At 29.2% G+C, this 20,521-nt stretch overlaps 3 protein-coding genes across 5 annotated transcripts; 2 read left to right on the top strand and 1 right to left on the bottom strand.

The window, feature by feature from the left end:
- Nucleotides 1-4,215: 4,215 nt before the first annotated feature.
- On the bottom strand, nt 4,216-6,106 carry LOC109801818 (sm-like protein LSM6A). 2 transcript variants are annotated; one of them, XM_020362946.3, is made up of 4 exons: nt 5,957-6,106; nt 5,527-5,665; nt 4,614-4,727; nt 4,216-4,498 (listed from the first exon to the last, which is right to left on the bottom strand). In XM_020362946.3, exons 2-4 carry the CDS (start codon nt 5,639-5,641, stop codon nt 4,452-4,454), a joined length of 276 nt encoding a protein of 91 aa, XP_020218535.1. In that variant the 5' UTR covers nt 5,642-5,665; nt 5,957-6,106; the 3' UTR covers nt 4,216-4,451. The 2 variants fall into 2 exon arrangements, with proteins under 2 accessions (XP_020218535.1, XP_020218536.1); XM_020362947.3 differs by having other exon boundaries at nt 5,527-5,661; nt 5,957-6,093.
- Nucleotides 6,107-8,738: 2,632 nt separating this feature from the next.
- LOC145956947 ((+)-neomenthol dehydrogenase-like) lies at nt 8,739-14,141 on the top strand. Its single transcript, XM_083072958.1, has 5 exons — nt 8,739-9,826; nt 10,288-10,534; nt 11,087-11,146; nt 11,438-11,617; nt 12,274-14,141. Exons 1-5 carry the CDS (start codon nt 9,807-9,809, stop codon nt 12,649-12,651), a joined length of 885 nt encoding a protein of 294 aa, XP_082929084.1. The 5' UTR covers nt 8,739-9,806; the 3' UTR covers nt 12,652-14,141.
- A 1,475-nt stretch (nt 14,142-15,616) lies between these two features.
- On the top strand, nt 15,617-18,310 carry LOC109801816 ((+)-neomenthol dehydrogenase). 2 transcript variants are annotated; one of them, XM_020362944.3, is made up of 5 exons: nt 15,617-15,774; nt 15,899-16,148; nt 16,589-16,657; nt 17,074-17,253; nt 17,731-18,310. In XM_020362944.3, exons 1-5 carry the CDS (start codon nt 15,755-15,757, stop codon nt 18,106-18,108), a joined length of 897 nt encoding a protein of 298 aa, XP_020218533.1. In that variant the 5' UTR covers nt 15,617-15,754; the 3' UTR covers nt 18,109-18,310. The 2 variants fall into 2 exon arrangements, with proteins under 2 accessions (XP_020218533.1, XP_082929083.1); XM_083072957.1 differs by lacking the exon at nt 16,589-16,657.
- The last annotated feature ends 2,211 nt before the right edge of the window (nt 18,311-20,521 follow it).

Below are 20,521 nucleotides of genomic sequence, written 5' to 3' on the forward strand. Positions count from 1 at the left end.
TTTTGAAATTGTTACTCTTTCTCTTAATAAACCAGAATTAAAAATAGGTTTTTTTTTTTACAAATGATGGATAAGGAAACTCTGAGATTGAAATTGTGATATATCACAACTAAAGTGTGATATCATAATCTAACACAACACAACATTAAATTAACAAATCTGAATCTAAAATTAGGGACCAAAAACAGTATACCATTACGTGTAAATAACGCTTTTCTACCGAAATACACCTGACTAATGAATGACAAATGCATTTGTTTGTCTTAAATTTTTTTTTTCCTAGATTTTTCATGCACCCCAACTTGCACCAGTTTGCCACCACCAAATTTGTACGCATGAAGAAGGAATGAAGTTGTCGACACGTCAATTATTGTACAAACTGACATTCTCCGGTATTTATCTCTCTCATTCAAACATTAATTGAATTTCAGCATATCTATGGCAGACGGAACTAAGGTTACTACTAATACTACTACACATTTTAGACTATGCTTAATTTCTTCTTTTTTGTGGGGCTACCCCACACTATTCCTACATGTAAAGGTTACTACTACTACTACACATTTTAGACTATGCTTAATTCCTACATGCTTAATTTCATCTTTTTCCACTAGCTTGATGTCACTATCTCTGCTAGTATTGCTTCATTAGTAGAGTTCTTTAAGACCAAGTTTGGGAATTTTATATCATGGTAAGAAAAGAAGACCTGCTGATATGATTTGAATATTTCTGGACAATGGAATTCACTTTCAGTTTCTCACTTTTCATTTTTAATTGATGAATTGTAATTTGAAAATATGAGGGAAATTTGTGTAGAAATTGTGCAGCACTTAGGTTGTGCACTGCTCTAATAGCACAGTATGATTCTCAATTACAATTTATCTGGTACACTTCTCATGCAATATTGATTATGGAACACAGATAACTTCTTAGTAGCTTCATTCAGTTTTCAGCTTAAGAGGTGGAAATAGAAAGGCTTGTTATTATTTATACCTCACTCTCTCATCATTTTGTATCACTTTAATTATGAATGGATCACTCTACCGGGGTTTGGACTTTTTACTCTCTTGTGTTTTATTCATTGTTCATGCATTCATTCAAGTAGTTCCGACTGTTTCATTCCCATGACTGTTATTTTCCAAATAAATAAATTTGTAGTGAATTATTAAGTAAATTATAGTGATATAACGTTTTGTAAAACTACACCGACACTGCTTTTTTAACATTTACATTAGCCTCTCTTACCGGATTATATTTATCGTGTAATATTTTTCAAATGCTTAAGAGAAATTAGTGTAATGTTATTAGAGGTAGGCATGGCAAAAAGCGGGGCGGGTTTTATGTTCCCCGCTCCCGTTCCCGCAAATTTAAACTACCCCCACCCCCGCCCCCACCCCCAATACTTGCCGGGGAAAAAATTTGGTACCCATCCCCGTCCTTGGTAGGGTTCGGGTTTTCCCGCCCCGCCCCTGCCTCCGTTCTTATCTTTTTGTCTTCTTTTTCTTCTTTTTTTCTTTTAAATAAATATGAACAAATTTTAAAAAAATAAAAAAAAAAGTAAAATAATATAAATTTTTATATATAAATATTTTTAATTTTAGTTTATATATATAAATAATTTTTTAATTATATTATTAAGTGGGGCGGGAACGGAGGCGGGTACGGGGTGGGGGTGGGGGCGGGGCTGGTATTAACATCTCCGTCCCCACCCTCGTTCCCGATTTTATCAATGGAGAAAACCCGAACCTAATAAATATGAATTTTTCTCGTCTAAATCAGAATAGGTATCAATGGGGGCAAGTTAGATTGTCGTGACTAATTAGAGGGAAAAAGATAGAAGGTGGTTATACAATTTGACGAAACTGTTGGTGTAATTTATTCTGAATTATTTGTAACTTTCCTCGGTGAACCCTGCTAGGGCATTGGGGATCTACCACTAGAGTGATCCCACAAGGGAACTAGGGACCAATTCTTACAAGTTTCTTTTCGGAAGTCCCGGCCACTCATGATCTTATATTACCATTTTTTGTTTAAAAAAAATTATTCATCTCCCAAGTTTCTTTATATTCCATCGTTTTCATTTGAACTTTTTTATCATTGAGAAAATAATGTCAAGTGGTTATTTAAAGGTTTCATTTTATTTAACGTGTTAAAAATGGACTTAATATTGAAAGAGAAAAAAAAACGTTGTTCTTTTATTTTATTATAAAAATCCTTTTATTCATTATAGTGATCTAGAGGGAAGAGGTGTCACACGATGAATATAAATTATTCATTTATAAAAATTATTAGGATCATTCCAATCGTGAAAGATTGGAATAGAATGTATAAAATTTTAGGTTTAAATTTTAGTGTTGTAATTGTAATTATGATAAATAAAAAAACTCATCCATAATTTCGATAAATATAGATTAAAGCTATATAAATTATTAATAGATCAAATAAACCATTAACATTTGGGTTTGGGGAGAGGGATATTGGGTTTAGTGACTAAGAGGGTATGGGTTCGAATCTCCCCAATAACAACTAACAAACTAACCATTAACATTTGTCGTTCAAAAAAAAAAAAAAAAAAGATCAAATAAAAATAATTTATTTCAATTTACTATAAATCCAATTCGAATCATTTAAGAAAAAAAGAAAAAATTATCTAATCCAAATATTCAACCATTAACAATTTTTCATGAATAGATATCCAATCCATCCATGAAAATATTTTAAAAGTGAAATAGTTATTTTCTCTCTCCCTCTCTTTTCTCTTTATCTTTTCTCACACTCTCTTATATCTATTTTTCAAAATCTAGGAGACATTTTTTATTGTCAAAATAATCTTTTAAAATTTTAATCCAATATACTTTCTTTATTGTAATCTAATGAATTTTAAGAAAATAGTGAATTTGATCAATTATTCATAAAATTAAATAGATAAATTGAATCTAATTAATCATTATAATATTTGTGTAATTGATAAATTAGATGAATTTATTTATAAATTAAATAAATGATGTATAAAAAATCTATACATAATGAATAAATGGTTTATTTAGCAGCCCAGCATGCGAGAAACTATTTGGTGAAGCAGCCACAGATTTTGATATAAAACAAAAAGAGAAGCGTTCTAAAGTGAGCCTAGCTCCAATTTTGTAGGTGTTGAGTGTTAACAAGAGACAAATGGGGATTACGGAAGGTTAGCACCTTGAGTTTGATGCATTTGGTTGCCAAGAAAGATCAAGGCAAAAATTGCCAAAGGTAAGAATAAGAAAAAAGGGAATAAGAGTAGAAAGTTGTAATCCAAGAAACTATTCTAGCTTCGTATGGCTGAAAATACGACAAAAAAACAATTGTTAGCCAACCCATTAGGAAACCATTCCAAACCAGAATTAAAGGTAAAAATAAAATAAAATATAACTATTAATAATCTTATCGGACTGATTGATTCGATCAGAAGATCAAACATGTCTCAAAACCAGTTAGGCTCCGCCCATTTTCATTGAAACCAGTGACCCCTCATCCACCGCTGCACGCACGCATTCACTTGGAAGACATTTATGCAAAAAAAAAAAAAAAAAAAAAAAAAAAAAAAAAAAAAAAAGCTAGATATTTTACTTCAGGCTGGGTATCAAACCCAGGCCCTAGGAGTTTTGAAAGTTAAACGAATCACTACACCAGCATGTTTTTGTTTATGTATGAGAAATGATAATATTTATACAGTATCAATAATATAAAATATGTATTTAATAATATACCTATTCATGATCTATTAATTTACCTAGTAATCCACCGACTCCATATCTTAACCGAGCTGAGCATCATGTTCTAATGACAGTGACTATTAGTTCATGTATTTGGCTAAAATTATGAGATTGAAATCCCGGGCAGTCAAGGAATTCCAGCATTCACGTATTTGACTAATTGCAAGTTGCAACATTAAATATGAATCGACCACTCATAATTTATCTAAATAAATCTTACTTAAAATATGTATTCGAGACGAGAACAACGGTTGTAATTCATGAATACGTAAATGTAGGGAATCCATTTCCAAACTTAAATGGCTCATAAATAGGGAGCAGATAGGGAGGGTGGCGAATTTTAAACCTCATTGATAGTGACACACTGACACCTGTAAGGTTGGGACAAGTTGAGCCACCCCACCAAGACAAGAACAACTCATAAGAAGACTTACACAGGCATAATATGTAACACACTATCATCTAAAAAAACAAACATTGAAGTGGTAGCAGTTTGGATTACAATTTTGAATTTTCAGAAAGGCTAAAATATTCTACTAAAATATTTCAACGTTTTACAAACTGGCCATACCTCTTTACCCTAAATATATAACCAGGGCAAATCGGTTATAATAGGCAAAAGTTGCAACATAAATGCAGCCCAACAAGGTTTTAAAAGTCATAAGTGTCTTCCATAAAAAATTCAGATTCCAATACTTTCTAAGCCCCCTCTGCAAGAGTCCTCTTTGAAGTACTGATGTATAAAACTGCAACAAATAAAAGAAATTTTCAATTATTTCTGCAATCAAATATCAATTGTGAATCAAGAACATTATTTCAACTTTTTTCCAGAAAAAGACATTGCATCTCAAAAAATTGTACCATTATTCCCTCGAATGAAAGCGTCGCCATACTTGTTCTTCAGTTGTCCATTGACATATTCCTCTGTCTGCTCCATTGCAATATTCATATAACCATCTAGACAAGCAAGTATACCTGCAAGATTAGCCAAAATGGGTGAGCGTACTTCATGCATACAGAGAAGCATAACATAACAAATACAACTTATAAGTGGACACAAGCACCAATATGCAAATTCACAATGCAAAGCCATCAAACATGGAATTTGACAGTAAAGTGAAGGCCATAATTTCAACTGCTCTCCCTTATTTTGTCACTTTGACACTCAATTCCTTCAACTACTCTCAAACAACAAATTCTGGAAACATATCATGAAGCCATAAACTATGATCTTAAAACATGAGTACAGAATAGTGTCTATACTCTATATGAAAAGAAGTACCCAACATTTGATATATCTCATCAAAAAAGGATAAGCACATGCCATCCTCAATCCTTTTTACCCCAAGTTTCCAACAATTTTGGGCAGGGCTCTAATACAGGTTACTCTGGTATCTAAACCAGTATTTGAGATCAAAAATCCAACAAAACAAGCCACAAGAAGATTAAACAAGGAACTTTCTTTCTCACCAATCAACCAAATCCCCATGTTTTCTCTTAACACAGCAGAAAAAACAGTGAAAGGAAAACATGAAATATAAACCAAAAATTAGCTTATCAATACATCACCCTATACCCATAAATTCACTGACATTTAAACAATTTTCGGATAAAGGACTTGTACAAGCATACAAACCCAAAGCCACTCAACATCTAAATGTGGCAGAAAACAAACCAAAATATGTAGGCATTAATAGTCTTCATCAACATTTAGCAAACCATGATGATGTACATATCAAGGGAGAACAAAAAAGCAGTAAATAAAGAGATGAACCTCTGTAATCAACACCGGAATTGAGCTTGACAACAACCGGCCTCCCACGGATGGATTTGAGGAAATCGGCAGGGGTTTTGGTGGTTCCTGATCCACTTTTCTCTGTTGTGCTCATTTTATCTCAACTCCAAACACCTTCCTAGGAACAACAAAATAACTTGAGTTAACTACATACACATAATACAAGTAGAGTATTCAAGTTTCCTCCTCAGTGGCATTTTAACAAACACCTTATGGGGAATAAAAGAGGGAGTGAATTGTTAATTAATTCTCTCCAAAAATTAAAATTAATCCTCTCTTGTTGTATCTAAACCGAGTGAATCAAAAAGCTAGGTAATATAGATTCATGAAAAATAACATAATATGAGAGAAAAGAAGGGGAAATAAACGGAGTTTTGATAATGAGAGAGAAAACGAAAGGAGGGTTTACCTGAGAATGAGATGAAGTGGGTTGAGTTGAAAGCGCGATCCACTGATATGGAGGGAGAAAAGAAACGCAAGAAAGCCCAAATTCTAGGGTTTTCAAATCACCCAATCTAACGCCACGACTGAAAATATGAAACAGCGCCAAAATAAATAAGAAAAAAAATTCTCAATAAAGGAAAAATTAAATAAATAAATATTTATTTAATTGGATAAAATAAATTTTACTTTTTTTAATTCTTACAAATAAACAAAGGAAAAAGAAAGTGATATATATATATATAAGAAGATTCAAACAATACAGGTATAATTTTTATTAAGTAATATACTGCTCAATAACTTTATATTAAATATAAATTTTATAAATTCAAAAAATTACATTTGATATAAAATTATTAAGCGATATAATGCTAAGTAAAAGTTATACCAGTGTCGTTTGAACTCTCTTCATATATATTAAACTACACTTTTAATTTTTTTTTATTTTGTCAATTCACAAGTTCAATCATTCTATTAGACATTTGGTTCCTTATTTTAAAAATATAAAATTTTATTATAGTATCAATTCAATATGTGTTAATCATTAAATTTTAATATTATAAAGTAACCTATCATCGTGATATGATATTTAATAATATAATATATATAAATAAAAATTAAAAATATAAAAAAAATATTTATATGAATGATTGTTATTTATTTTATTAATAATTTTTTTACATAATTTATTTTAATTTTTTAATCTCTAAACATTATATAATTTAACTACAATTATACAAGTCAATATTAAAATTTAATGATTAATAAATATTACTTGGATAAAAATTTGACATTTTATAATTTTTAAATTAAAGATTACTTTGATAGGAAGTTTAAAATTTTGTAATTTTTAAATATCTCTATTTTTTGATGTAATTTTTCTTTTGAGTGGCGATAGATGATTTATTGTGAGAAAATTTGTAATAAAGATAGATTTATTAGTAAAGTATTGAAGGATTGAGATAAATTAGTTGTAACATGTTATAACAGTAAAAAAAAACAATTAAAATTATGTTAACAACATAAATGTAAATCATGTAATATTCCTTTGCTCAAAATCAAATTTTATCCAACTCTCTCCGGCCACCACCTTCCCTTTCCTCACACAAATAGTTCATAACAAATTTGAAAAAAAAAATGTAAATTTATATTTAAAAAGCTTAATTATGTGGAGCTAACAAATTAGGCATGACAATCTAACCTGTCCCCGTGGGTACCTGCTCGAACCCGTCCCGATTTGGACGGGGAAAACCCGTATTTATCAGGTTCGGGTTCGAGTTCGAGTTTTCCCCGATTGATAAAATCAGAGGCGGGGGCGGGGACGAGAATGTTAATACCCACCTCGCCCCGCTCCCGCCCCTGCCCCGCTTAATAATATAATTAAAAAATTATTTTTATATATATAAACCAAAATTAGAAATATTTATATGTAAAAATTTATATTATTTTTCTTTTTTTTTTATTTTTTTAAAATTGTTCATATTTATTTATAAAAAAAAATAGGAGCGAGGGCGGGGAAACCCGAACCCCGTCGGGGGCGGGGATAGAGACCTAGATTTTACCCCCAGCAGGTATCGGGGACGGGGGCGAGGCAGTTTAAATTTGCGGGAGCGGGGGCGGGAAACGTAAAACCTGCCCCGCCCCGCCTCGTTGCCATGCCTATAACAAATAAGTATTGAAATTAAATTTGAACTCATTGGTAATTCTCCAACTCCATCCTAATTATGACAAGAAAAACTTGTTTTGAACGATATTGAGTTGAACTTTAAGTGAAGGCTAGGTTGGGAGAACTCATCATATCTCTTACATAGGGATGAGAAATAAACTCGTATCCACGAGTAATATTCGAATTTGTTCCGACTTTAAAGAAAAATACTTGATTTGACTGGATACAGATACGAGTACGGGCAAAACTCGATATATTAAATTGAGTACGGATACGGGTATGAGTATATACTTACTCGTCTCGTACCCATTCCCATCTCCGATTTAACACCTATCTCTAATTTAATTCTGTTAAAAAAATTAATATTTAATTATGTGTGATTGTTTATTATGATACGAAACATTTGTAATCATTTAATTATTAAGAAGTCTTTTTGATTAAAATATGAGATAGACAAACAATTTAATTATAATTATAATATAATAGAAAAATAAACTAAAAATATTGTTTATTTTTTTGACAAAAAAAATAATTAATTTTTTACAAATACAGATACGAATATACTTATTGATATTTGACAGGGATAGGAATGGAACAAAAATTATATACTCGACGAGTACAAAGGTGAGGATGGAAATAAGTTTGAGCTGCGGGACGAAAACGGATATCATGAAAGCCGTACTCGATCTGCTCCGACACCATCCCTACTCTTATCATGGGAAAACCTTTTTTAATCGTAGGATAAGTTTAATTGGAAATCAAAGCGTGAGTTTTTTTTCCCCTTAATTTCTTCATTCCTTTCTTGTTTCGCCCCTTCCCTGTCACAACTACCCTTTCCTCTTTCTCTTTCTTGGCAAACTCCAACTTCGGGAAATAAAGATTTTTTTTTTTAAAGATAAGTAAAAATTATAAAAATAGATACAATGAGACTTGAACTTAGATCTTCAAATTTTTAATTACCAAAATTTCTCTCCACTTAATCATTAGGCTAATCCTAGTGATTATAAATAAAGATGTTATGTTCCTTCTCCGAGCATTTTTTTTTTTTTTTTTTTTTTTATCGAAAATATTAGGAAACTACATTGGATTTAGTTGTTTGCAACAATAGTATTATGTGCAGATCAATATTCTGTTTTAGATTACTTCCTTTTTCGATAATAAAACAAGAACAAACTCCCCTCCAAAGAAAAATAAATATTTTTGTAATATAGATCACGTGTATCAGCAAAACTCATATTCAAACACCAGTTGGTTTATGTGCATGATAGTAAATAATAATTTATAAAAATGTATAAAAGATGATAGAATATTTTTGTGCACACATTTTTTAAAACTATTTTACTCTTTTAATAATTACTTCTAAACTACTTTTTCTTACTAACTATTCTTTAATTTAATTTTTATTCTTGTTTCTTTTTATTCCAATTAACCATCCATTTTATTATTATTTTTATACATAGTAGACGTATGCAATGAGTCTGTATTCGCCAGTGATAATAATAATAATAATCAATCACGTTTATTTTCACAAACTAGAAATAGTTCAACGATTACGGAACGCAAATAACAATTCTCTATATAGGAAGTATTGTATGGTCAAGTCAATAGTATTTAAAATGAAAACAGCCACATTTTATTTTGAATTTATAAGCACTACTTCCATGATATGATCACAAAAGGGTGAAGATCAGATATACAACCTTTCAAATTGCAATGACTAAGGGAGGGAATCGGTTTCAATTGCCGTCCATAATATCCAAATCCAAAAGGAAATATATCAACACATCATTGTAATATAAGTACACTCACAGACAGTGTTCATAGTTAAATTTCTTTTACAATTTTTCTTCACACAGTTCTTGGTTGTGATTTTCTTATTACATTTCCATCCTTCCTTGATTATGATTATGATTAATAAAGACGGCAATTGATTCCAGTGACGCAATTTGAAAAAAACAAGACATAACATGAGCCATTGTAATTAACAAACATCCGATTGTTGTGTATATTTCTTAATTCTTATTTTGAACAAAGAAAGAAGGCCAAAGTTGGAGCTCTCCTTATTTATAAGAAAGGTTCCTCATTGTTGCTAATAGATGCAACTTTAAGTCTGAAGACAGCTATCAGTTATCACCTTCCTAGTTGTTGTATAATGGGGGAAGAAGCAAAAAGGTTCATTTTTTGCTTAACTAAAGTCTTTGTTTCTTTTTTCTTGATAATTGATAAAAAAAAATTCTTAGTTACATTTTTGCTTCTTGTCTTTTACAATTTTGCCAATTTTGCCACCCTATTAGTCAATAATTTAACATCATTAGTAGACTGCTAACATGCACTGATAACTTGATGCATGTGACATGTCATCATTCATATGTCATATTATCAATTCATGTTAGCAGTCAATATGTTTTATCAACGAATAATATACATATCAGTTGTTAACGTACCATATTATTAATTAATTAATGGGATGATAAAATGTGTTGATTTAAAATATGAGTGACAAAATTCATGAAAGCGCGCGTGAAATACCAGTAGTAAAAAGTGCTGAATTTTTAATAACTGAAGTCTTTGTTTGTAATAACTGAATAGACTTTCTAACCACATAGTTGATCACTTTCTGAACCATCTTTCAGGTATGCTGTTGTGACAGGAGCAAATAAAGGGATTGGTTTTGGGATGTGTGAGAAGTTGGCTTCAAGTGGGATTGTGGTGGTGCTAACAGCTAGAGATGAGAAAAGGGGTTTGAAAGCTGTTGAGAAACTGAAAGAATTTGGTCTCTCAGACTTCATAGTTTTTCATCAGCTTGATGTGAATGACCCTGCTAGTGTTGCTACCTTAGCTGATTTCATCAAAACCCAATTTGGGAAACTTGATATCTTGGTATGAATCATAATTTCTTATTATTCTTTGGAAACTAAATTTCATTCCTTATTAGTTATCAGTATATATATATATAACTATTTACATCGTCGCCTAACAATACTGAGTTATACACCTGAAGAGTTGTCAAAGTTTATTAAATGATATAATAGCATGTACTTTATATATAGTGGTAATGTATCAAAATTAAACTCTTTCTTTGGACCTTGCCAGAGTTTAAACATAAAAATATTCGCAATGATTATTGATTACTTGGCTGTATAAGCTTGTGTATAGTTAATATGTTATTCAGTAGGGCATATTCCTATGTTCTAGTAGCCATATTGCATTCCGGCATAGTACAAATTAATAGAAGATAATCAGTGAAGAAAAGAGGTCTTGACTGTCCTAGGATCTGATAAATGAAAATATACAGAATAACTATAAAGAATATATTAATGTATGTTGCAGTGTAGGGTTGAGTGGATGAGACTCTTTTTTTAAGCATTTGGTTCTGAGTTCAATCTCAAAATTCACATGCATGGAAAACTTTCATTCTTTGTATTGGTGCAGGTGAATAATGCAGCTGTTACTGGCGGCAAATTATTAGATGGTGATGCTTTACTTAGAAAGGTTGGTTTGCTTCCTTTACAATTCAAAAAATTTATATATATATATATATATATATATATATATATATATATATATACACACATTAATCTACTCCAGTTCTGCATCAAGTTATAGAATGCTAAATTCAACTACATGTTTGGGAGTGAGCTAGCTAGTTTACATAACCCTTGTCATTAATTCAAAATCAACAAATTATGCATGTATAAAGCATGCCTGTTCCATATTCATTTATTAAGGCTCTATATTATGTAATGAAGGACTAACCAGTAATTAATAACATATTTCTTGCAGAGAAACGGTGAACAAATTGATTGGAGTGAAGTAGGGTATCAAACTTATGAGTTAGCTGAACAATGTGTGGAAACAAACTTCTATGGTGTGGAAAGGGTAACTGAAGCTCTTGTTCCCCTTCTCCAGCTATCCATTTCTCCAAGAATTATCAACATTTCCTCCAGAGCAGGGCTCTTGAAGGTACATTTAGGATTGATAACTTATTAATAAAATAGTTTCAGTGGTAACAACCCTTTTAAGATTGATAATTTATAGTCATATAATAATGTCAAAGCTCAATTAGTTTTGGTTTATATTTCTTCTGATATCTGCCTATGTTTTTTTATATGAAATAAAATGATTAAATACTCAATTTGATCCTTAAATTTGGAACACACTGTCATATTAATCCTTAAAATTAAGAAACTATAAAATATGTTTCCAAAAGTACAAATTGATAATCACATTAGTTTAAAATTAAAAAAATCATGTGACTATAGTAATAATATTGATATATACTAATCAAGGACTAAAACGATAATAAATATTTCAATTTAAGGATTTATTTGACGTTATAAGGACTTAGTTGATAATTTTTTAGTTTCAAGGATTAAAATGATGGTATTTTTCAAATTCAGGAATCAAAGTGGGTGATTATTCAAGATATCATAAAAATGTAGTTAAGATGATATTTTTTTTAAAATAAAAATAGATTTAATTAGGATGAACTAACAAGTGTATAGTGGTTTATTTTTTTATTGTTCAAATAAACAGAATATAAATTGTAAAGTGACATGTGATAGAGCATTTTAAGTTAAGATGATGTGTTATTAATTTTTGTTCTTTGATTGTTTCAGAATATACCAAATGAGTGGGCTAGAAGAATGTTCAGTGACATTGAAAACCTTACAAGAGAAAAAATTGATGGGGTACTTAAAGAGTTTCAGAAAGATTTCAAAGAGGGGTCATTGGAGAACAAAGGTTGGCCAGCTTTTGCTTCTGCTTACACAATGTCAAAAGCGGCTTTGAATGCTTACACGAGGGTAATGGCCAAGAAATACCCTCATTTTCACATAAACTCTGTGTGCCCTGGCTTTGTCAAGACTGATATGAACAACAACACTGGACAATTAAGCATTGATGAAGGAACTCAAACTCCTTTGATGTTGGCACTGATGCCAAATAGTGTTCCTTCTGGATGTTTCTTTAATCAGGGAGAAGTAATACCCTTTTGATCACTGAATTTGAATATCCGATTGTTCAGATAAAATTTCTGATTAAGTAGCTAGCCGTGAAGATATTAAATTCTATAAATTAAGGTTGTTTTGTACACCAAATTTATGTAGGTTATGTTTCTGCTGCTAAGAAGTTTGTGGCATGTGTGAGGAATAAAACTTGTATGTCTTTTGGGCTTTGACTTTCTACAATACACTCCAGAAAATGGAATGAATCAAGAAAAATTTCTCTGCTTTGAATTTTATTATTATTCATAGTAGACATTAATTAGTTTTTTCTTTGACAGATTAGTTTATAAGACTTGATGACCCGGTTTTCTGTGTAAAGGGTTAGTATCCTTATAGTTATACTTCACTAATATAATTTTATACACACATCGAAAATCATTTATGTCTCCATCTAAAAGCATTTGAGAGCTACCTGAAAAACTCTGTAGCTATATCTATCTATATATATATTAAAGAATACCATTTTATGTATCTTTAACTCAAATTTAAAGTCACATGAAATTTTCTTTAAATTTGACTTAAAAATTTAGTTAATTAATTTATTAATACCTTTTTAAAAATTTTCATTTTCTTGACCTTTCAATGTTTATAATTAATCTATTTTTTAAAAACAATATATAATTTTTAAATGAATTATCTCATATTTTGAATGTTAAATTATCTCATAATTGGTTGCATCCATATTGGCCTGTGGTTAATTTCATTCTACATTGACAACCTAAGGATTGGAAAACTAGATTTGTTCATATTTTGAGAGAAGCCAATATGGTGGCAGATTGACTAGCTTCTCAAGCTCATGAGCATCCACTTGGATACCATATTTTATCTAATCAAACAGATGGCTGTGATTATCTGTTGCTTAGAGATGTAATGGGATTTTCTTTGGCATGTAGCATTCCTATGTAATCTCTTTGACTGCACTTTGATTTAAACATTATGAAATTTTTTCTTAATTTTTAAAACAAATAGAATTAAAAAGTTCAATAATTGTTATTAAATCCTAAAATTATATTTTATGGAATATATTCATCATTAATAGAGGAAATAAAAACACACCATATAATATAAACAATAATGGTTTTAACTTATCTAAAAAATTTGTCATGTTTTACGGCATCAATTCTTAATAAATTATAAAAATACAATTTATTACTTAATTATATTGATCATAAATAGATAAAAATATAAATATAAATCAATATAATATTGAAGGTTTGGTTTGGAAATCAATATAATCTTAGTACTTACTACTTTGTCTTATTTATATATTTGGTTATCTTTCAATTTATTCATACAAGTTTTAATGAAAAGAATAATGAATAATATTTATTTGCATTATTTTTGTTTAATTAATTAATTAATAATATAAGGTTGAACATCTGTTTAATTTAATTTAATTTGTTCTTATAGCACATATTATTAATCAATATTTTAGCGAAGGTGAATAAATATAAATTATTTTGTTAATATATATATATATATATATATATATATATATATATATATAATATGGAAGATATACTATCTACAAATATTTTTTTATAAATAAGACTGTAATATACTTTGACTATTAATAGAGGAGTATGTACAGAATCTTAACTTTAAACTTTGGTATAATTATTATAATTTGATAAATAAAAAAATACTTTAACTATTTTTAGTCTTCTAAATATTAATAATATTAAGTCGCCTTTCAAATAGTAAAAGTGTAAAATTATTTCACATTAATATAACTTGATAGATCGAAATTCGATGTCATTTGAAAGACTTATTTGATATTATATTAATTGTTATAACAATTAGATGTTAAAACATATTTTCTTTTATTTATTTTTTAATTTCACTTTTTTTTTTCTTGAAGTACCATTACTTGATTAAATTGGTCTTTCCATGAATTTATTACTCTAATTTATTCAGATGCAGTTATTACATTAATTTAGTTAACTTAATAACACGTAATATATTACTCAAAGTTTTTTTTTTACAATGTTTATTAGTCAAATTTAAACACTAATTAATAATATGATAAAATAATAGAATGACCGATTTATTCTAACTAGACATTTTAGAACACCACACGTACATTTTTTAAACTTAAGTAACTAAACTTAAAAAATAAAAATAAAAAAATAAGATGATAGACTAAAGGGACACTTTAGCGCCTAACCTAATCAATATCAAATAAGTTATTCGATAAGTACTTTAATATTTCTTTATTTAAAAGAAAATTGAAATAATCTATTATTAAAAAATATTTACTAATATAAATAAAATTATATTTAATAATATTATTTATAAATTATGAGTGCTTAATAATATTATTTGATAATACTTTATAAAGAGAAATGCTAATAATACACTTCTTTTAAGATACACTTTATTATTGGTTGGAATTTTATTAAAAACTATAAAATCAAGACAGTGACTCATTAAATGCAAAAAAAGAAAAATTGTAATTTTTATTAAATTTTAATCAATAACAAACAGGTACTTGTTCAAAATAATTTGTTAAAAAAATATCGCTAACGTTTTCCTTTTATAAATTTGTATGTGTGTTAAATTTAAGTCAATTCTAACGTCTATTATTTATTCACAAGAATCTGATACTAAAATTTTATTAATTATTTTCCAATTTTGTGAAATAACTTTAATATATTCACCAGAGAAAATAAAAACGGGACTTCACCACAGGAAACTTTAACATCCCTTCCTAAAAAAGCAAAATTTTAACATGCCGAAAGTTTTTTCACAAATAATATTAAGTAAATAAAAAAAATCATCTTCAAAATAAACAAATCCATTTGTTAGAAAATAATAAATAAATAAATAAACCAATTATTATTTTTATTAATTGTTTCTGATACTAAAGATTAAAGTTGAGAAGTACTCTTGTGTGTTAAATAGACTATATTCATAATTTTTAAAGATTAATCATTCATTAGTGATAAAAAAAAATTGAGAAACACTTCCTATCGAATCCCGAAGTTCGTAGAAAACAATGAAAAGTCTATATATAACTTTGATATAAAATAAAAGCTAGTCAACTCAAGCCTTAAAACTTGCACCTGATTTACCAAGTTTTCTTGCATAGAGAATGGCAGCAGCAACAAAAAGGTACATGTTTGATGTTTCTTCAAGTCTCATAATCATCCATGTGTATCCACAAGTTTTAATCAAAAGCCTTTTTTAAGTGCTTTTTTTTTTCTTCATAATTGTCATGAATTGGTTTATGTTACAGGTATGCAGTTGTGACGGGAGCAAACAAAGGGATAGGATTTGGGATATGCCAACAATTGGTTTCTAATGGTATCACAGTGGTGCTAACAGCAAGGGATGAGAAAAGGGGTATTGAAGCTGTTGAAAAACTGAAAAAAGAGTTTGGTCTCTCTGACCAAGTGCTATTTCATCAACTTGATGTGACTGACCCTAAAAGCTTTCAATCCCTTGCAAATTTCATCAAAACCCAGTTTGGAAAACTTGATATCTTGGTATGATTAAGTTTTAGCCTCTTGTTATGATGTGTTTCTATATCCTTTTTTCTTGATACCAACAAAGCACAAGGAACACACGTATCTTATCTTGTGAGGTTATTTGACTATTTGGATAAACTTGTCTATAAATATTTTTGAGAGAAGAAAATAAGAAGAAAAAAATGAAATAAGTTTATTGATAAGATAATATTAGTCCAAAAAGTTGTAGTTTTTATTTAGTGAATGAAATCCATGTTCCTTGCATGACAAAAAATATGTTTTCAATTTCATTTTCCCAATAGTTTGCACTAGTCATTTAGTTTTATAGTACCAACTCTTAGATCTGCTAAATTTCTGTTCTGCTGTGTCCTCTTTCATAATTCATTATTCTTCCCATTACCAAACACACCTATTCGGAAATTGGAATGAATGGTGAGAAATGTTTGTATTCTGTTTAGGTGAATAATGCAGGAATTAATGGAGCACATGTTGACCCTGATGCCTTTTCAGCTATGGTTGCATCTGGGGTATGTTCTCTAAGCCATATGGAATATTCCCTTCATCTTCTAACCTGAAAACTAAGTCAAGTCAGGTTTCACAATAAAAGATTAATTTCAAGTAGTTTTGATTGTGGACTTACATGATCTAGTTTGGGAATGATTTTCTGAAATATACTGCCTGCAGCTTTAGTTTGTTTAAGCCTAAAATTATATAGGTTTAAATATGTTTTTAATTCCTCAAATTTAAGATAAATTTGTTTTTGATCTCTTAAATTTAAAATTGATTTTTTTTATCCATGTAATTTTAAAAAATCTCGTTTTGATCACTCAATCCACCAAACATATCTGAATATGACAAATTGACACATTATTTTTTTGTTGCATTGGAAGATGTATGCACTTATAATAAGTAAAAAGGTTAACTTTCTTCAATTTGATTGCAGGAAGATTTTGCTAAAGTTGATTGGAGAAAAATCCTGGTTGAAAATTATGAATATGCAGAAGCAGGCATTAGAACAAACTACTATGGAGCCAAATTAATGTGTGAAGCACTTATTCCCCTTCTAGAATTGTCAGACTCGCCAAGGATTGTTAATGTTTCCTCCACGATGGGGAAGTTGGAGGTATGTAATTAAGAATTTGTTTAGATAAACTTCAAAGTATTTCTAAGAGAAAAAATTAAGAAGAAAAATCAAGCTAAAACTAATTTATGTTTAAGTTAAAAATAAGATTTTGGAGTAGCTAATAGAAGAAAACTTTCATAAATTATCTTATGCATAAGTTAATTTTAGTTTATAGAAAATTTTATTTTATGTTTCTTCCTATTTTTCTTTTTTAGAAGTGATTTTGAAAAAGTTTACCCAATCAGATTTTAAGGATAAATTAGTTTATCTACAAGTAAAAAACAAGTTTTTAACAAAATCTAATATAAGAGAACTTCTACAAATTAACTTATAAAAAAATTTATTTCATTTTTTTCTCTATTTTCTTCTCTTATAGATGTTTATGGAGAAGTTTATTCAAATAGACTCTAATATTGTATATGTAGTGTTTCTTCAACCATTATGATGTGTTTGTTATTGTTGTTCATGCTGATGTAGAAAATACCAAGTGAATGGGTTAGAGGAGTCCTAAGTGATGCTGAAAGCCTAACAGAAGAAAAGGTGGATGAGGTTTTGAATCAGTTTCTGAAGGATTTTAAAGAGGGTTCATTAGAAACCAAAGGGTGGCCTCAAAGTTTTTCTGCATATATAGTGTCAAAAGCTGCTATGAGTGCCTACACAAGGGTTCTTGCCAAGAAGTATCCATCTTTCTGCATTAATGCTGTTTGCCCTGGCTATGTGAAAACAGATCTCAACTACAACACGGGTTATTTCACTGTTGATGAAGGTGCTCAAAGTATTGTAAGGTTGGCTCTGCTACCTAATGGAGGTCCTTCAGGTCTCTTCTTTTCAAGAAATGAAGTGGCACCATTCTGATCAAAACTCTGTTGTGTACTTGGAGAGAATAAATAATAAGCCATTTTTCATGTTAGGACATGTATCAAGTTTGTACCTTGCACCACAAGAAAATATGGCACATGTATCCCTGCATTGATAAGAACAATCCTATAATGAATCACAAATATTGTAAGACTATGAGCTTGTATGAATACAAATTGGAAGTGTTTTTGAGAATTTATTCATTGGAAAAAGTTTTTTATTTTCGATAGGAAAACTTTAAAAAATTCTTCTAAATTTGTATTCAAATAAGTTGTCTTATTAATAGTGATGATAATGACATTACTAATTAGATAAATCTAATTTCAGATGCAAAGTTCACTGCTTTTTAAAATTGGATTCAGTTTGTGAAAGATATGAATGATCTTTACTAGAAGCTAATACATGGCTTATCTATCTGTATGCTTATTAATTTCTAAAGCTGGTATGTTGGTACTTCTCTTTCTTTACCAAATTGGTATACTTTGGCTATTTATGACTAACTAATTAATGAAGGCACTGCACATCCTGTAATGCCAGCTAACACTTGAGCAGAATGGTGTCCTTCTAAGCCTTGTTTCTTTTAAGAGGAATCAAGTGCCATAATTTTGGCTCAATATTTTGTTTCCATCAGGATTGATGAACAAAATGAGTATCATTGATGTCAAACTCTGGAGCCAACTTGTACAATCTTACAACCTTACGATTTAATGTAGAAAAATGAGTTAATTCGCTTTAAACTCAGTTTTAGATTAACAGAGTTCAACTTCACTAAACACACGTTTAATCTAAAGCAACTATCCCCTTACTTTTATATTTTTTGTTTTTGAAAGTGAAAAATGCCATTTGCATTGTGTCAAACGTATTCCTAAACATACCCAACATATACTAACTCATGTAAACTCTCGTATTTGTAAACTCCCATAAAATTGTGAGTTAAAATCAAATGGAAATCTTGTCTAACATTAACAATATTTTACATCGACTTAGATAATTTGAAAAAATTAACTAAAGCTTTAGGAACTTATGTTTTTAAGAATTTATACATATAATTTGACTATTTATGTAATTTGACCTTATTAAGTATTAACGCACTATCACATTTTATTATTGTATTTTGTTATTTTATTTGATTATAGAGTTAAAATGTAAAATTATAGTGGGGTTTAACTATTTTTTCTTCTTCTTATTATTACATTATCTTTACATTTTTATTCATGTAACTAGAAATTACATGTTTTAGTCTTTATACAATCATTTTAGATCATTATAAATTTTATTATCAAATGTTTTTTTTTAACTGTTGTTAGCTAACACTAACACAAAATAGATATTAGTGTAAAACTATCACAAGTTTTCTAGCACTTACTAAAGTGTCCAAATTGATCTTATAAAAAAGATGCACGAAATTTGTGGTGGAAAATTTTTTGTTGCAATTATACTTATACACCACTAATTTTTGTTTTGTGATACTAGCTAAAGAATTTAAGAGACAATTGACGAAAGGAACCAAACATAACTAAAAATAAAAGTGATCATATTTAGGATTAAATGTGTATTTTTTAAAATATAGGATCAAGACGTGAAGTGATGTTGCTAAGAAGTTGCCTTCCAACTTAAAGCCAAAAGGACTTTCTAAGGTGCAATGTAACTACTCTTTAGTTTGATGATCTCTATATTACCCTTTGGCCTAATGCACGTTAAATCTAGCTTTTGAAAAACCTTCCAAATGGTACAAGAACAACCTTCCCTCACTTTAAGTATTTGCCAAATAGATCAAGGAGTTAAAAAAAAAAAAAACTAATCAAAATTATCTTTGACACATGCCTTTATGGCGAAGAGCAAGCTCTTTCCTCTCTTGTTTTTAGTTTTTGCCATTCTCAATGGTTATTAAAATATTCCAAATTCTTCTTCTTTGTATCAAAAGTAAAAGTAGAAGACTCCCATGTTTGCTTGACTTGGACTTTGCTTGCTAACTTTACTTCATGAAGTTTCCAACTGTAGAATACTCCCCATAGGCCACAACCCATTTCAATGTGCAAAGTTGAGCCAAAAAAGAATTAAGGTATATAACTCATATCGTCATTAAGAAAATAATAAACATAATATAAGGTTATATAGGCCCATATTAAATTCGGATGCAATTTATTTATTGATTTTTGTATTGCTTCCTATATAATTAACACAAACTTTTATCATATAAATAAAACTTAAATTTTAACTAGAGAAAAACATCAAAAACAGCTAAATGTAGACCAAGTGCTTAAAATCCATCACTTGACTAACCATTTATTTTATCATAGAAAATTAATGCCCTAAAATAACAAACTTTACTAACATTTTTTTTATTTTCTATCTTGACTAACCATTTTTTTTATCTTGACTAACCATTTAAGTTAAATAATCTTATTTT

The sequence above is a fragment of the Cajanus cajan genome, chromosome 4, assembly GCF_000230855.2.
Source record: "Cajanus cajan strain Asha chromosome 4, NIPB_CcT2T_4, whole genome shotgun sequence".
In the NCBI taxonomy this organism is placed as follows: Eukaryota; Viridiplantae; Streptophyta; class Magnoliopsida; order Fabales; family Fabaceae; genus Cajanus; species Cajanus cajan.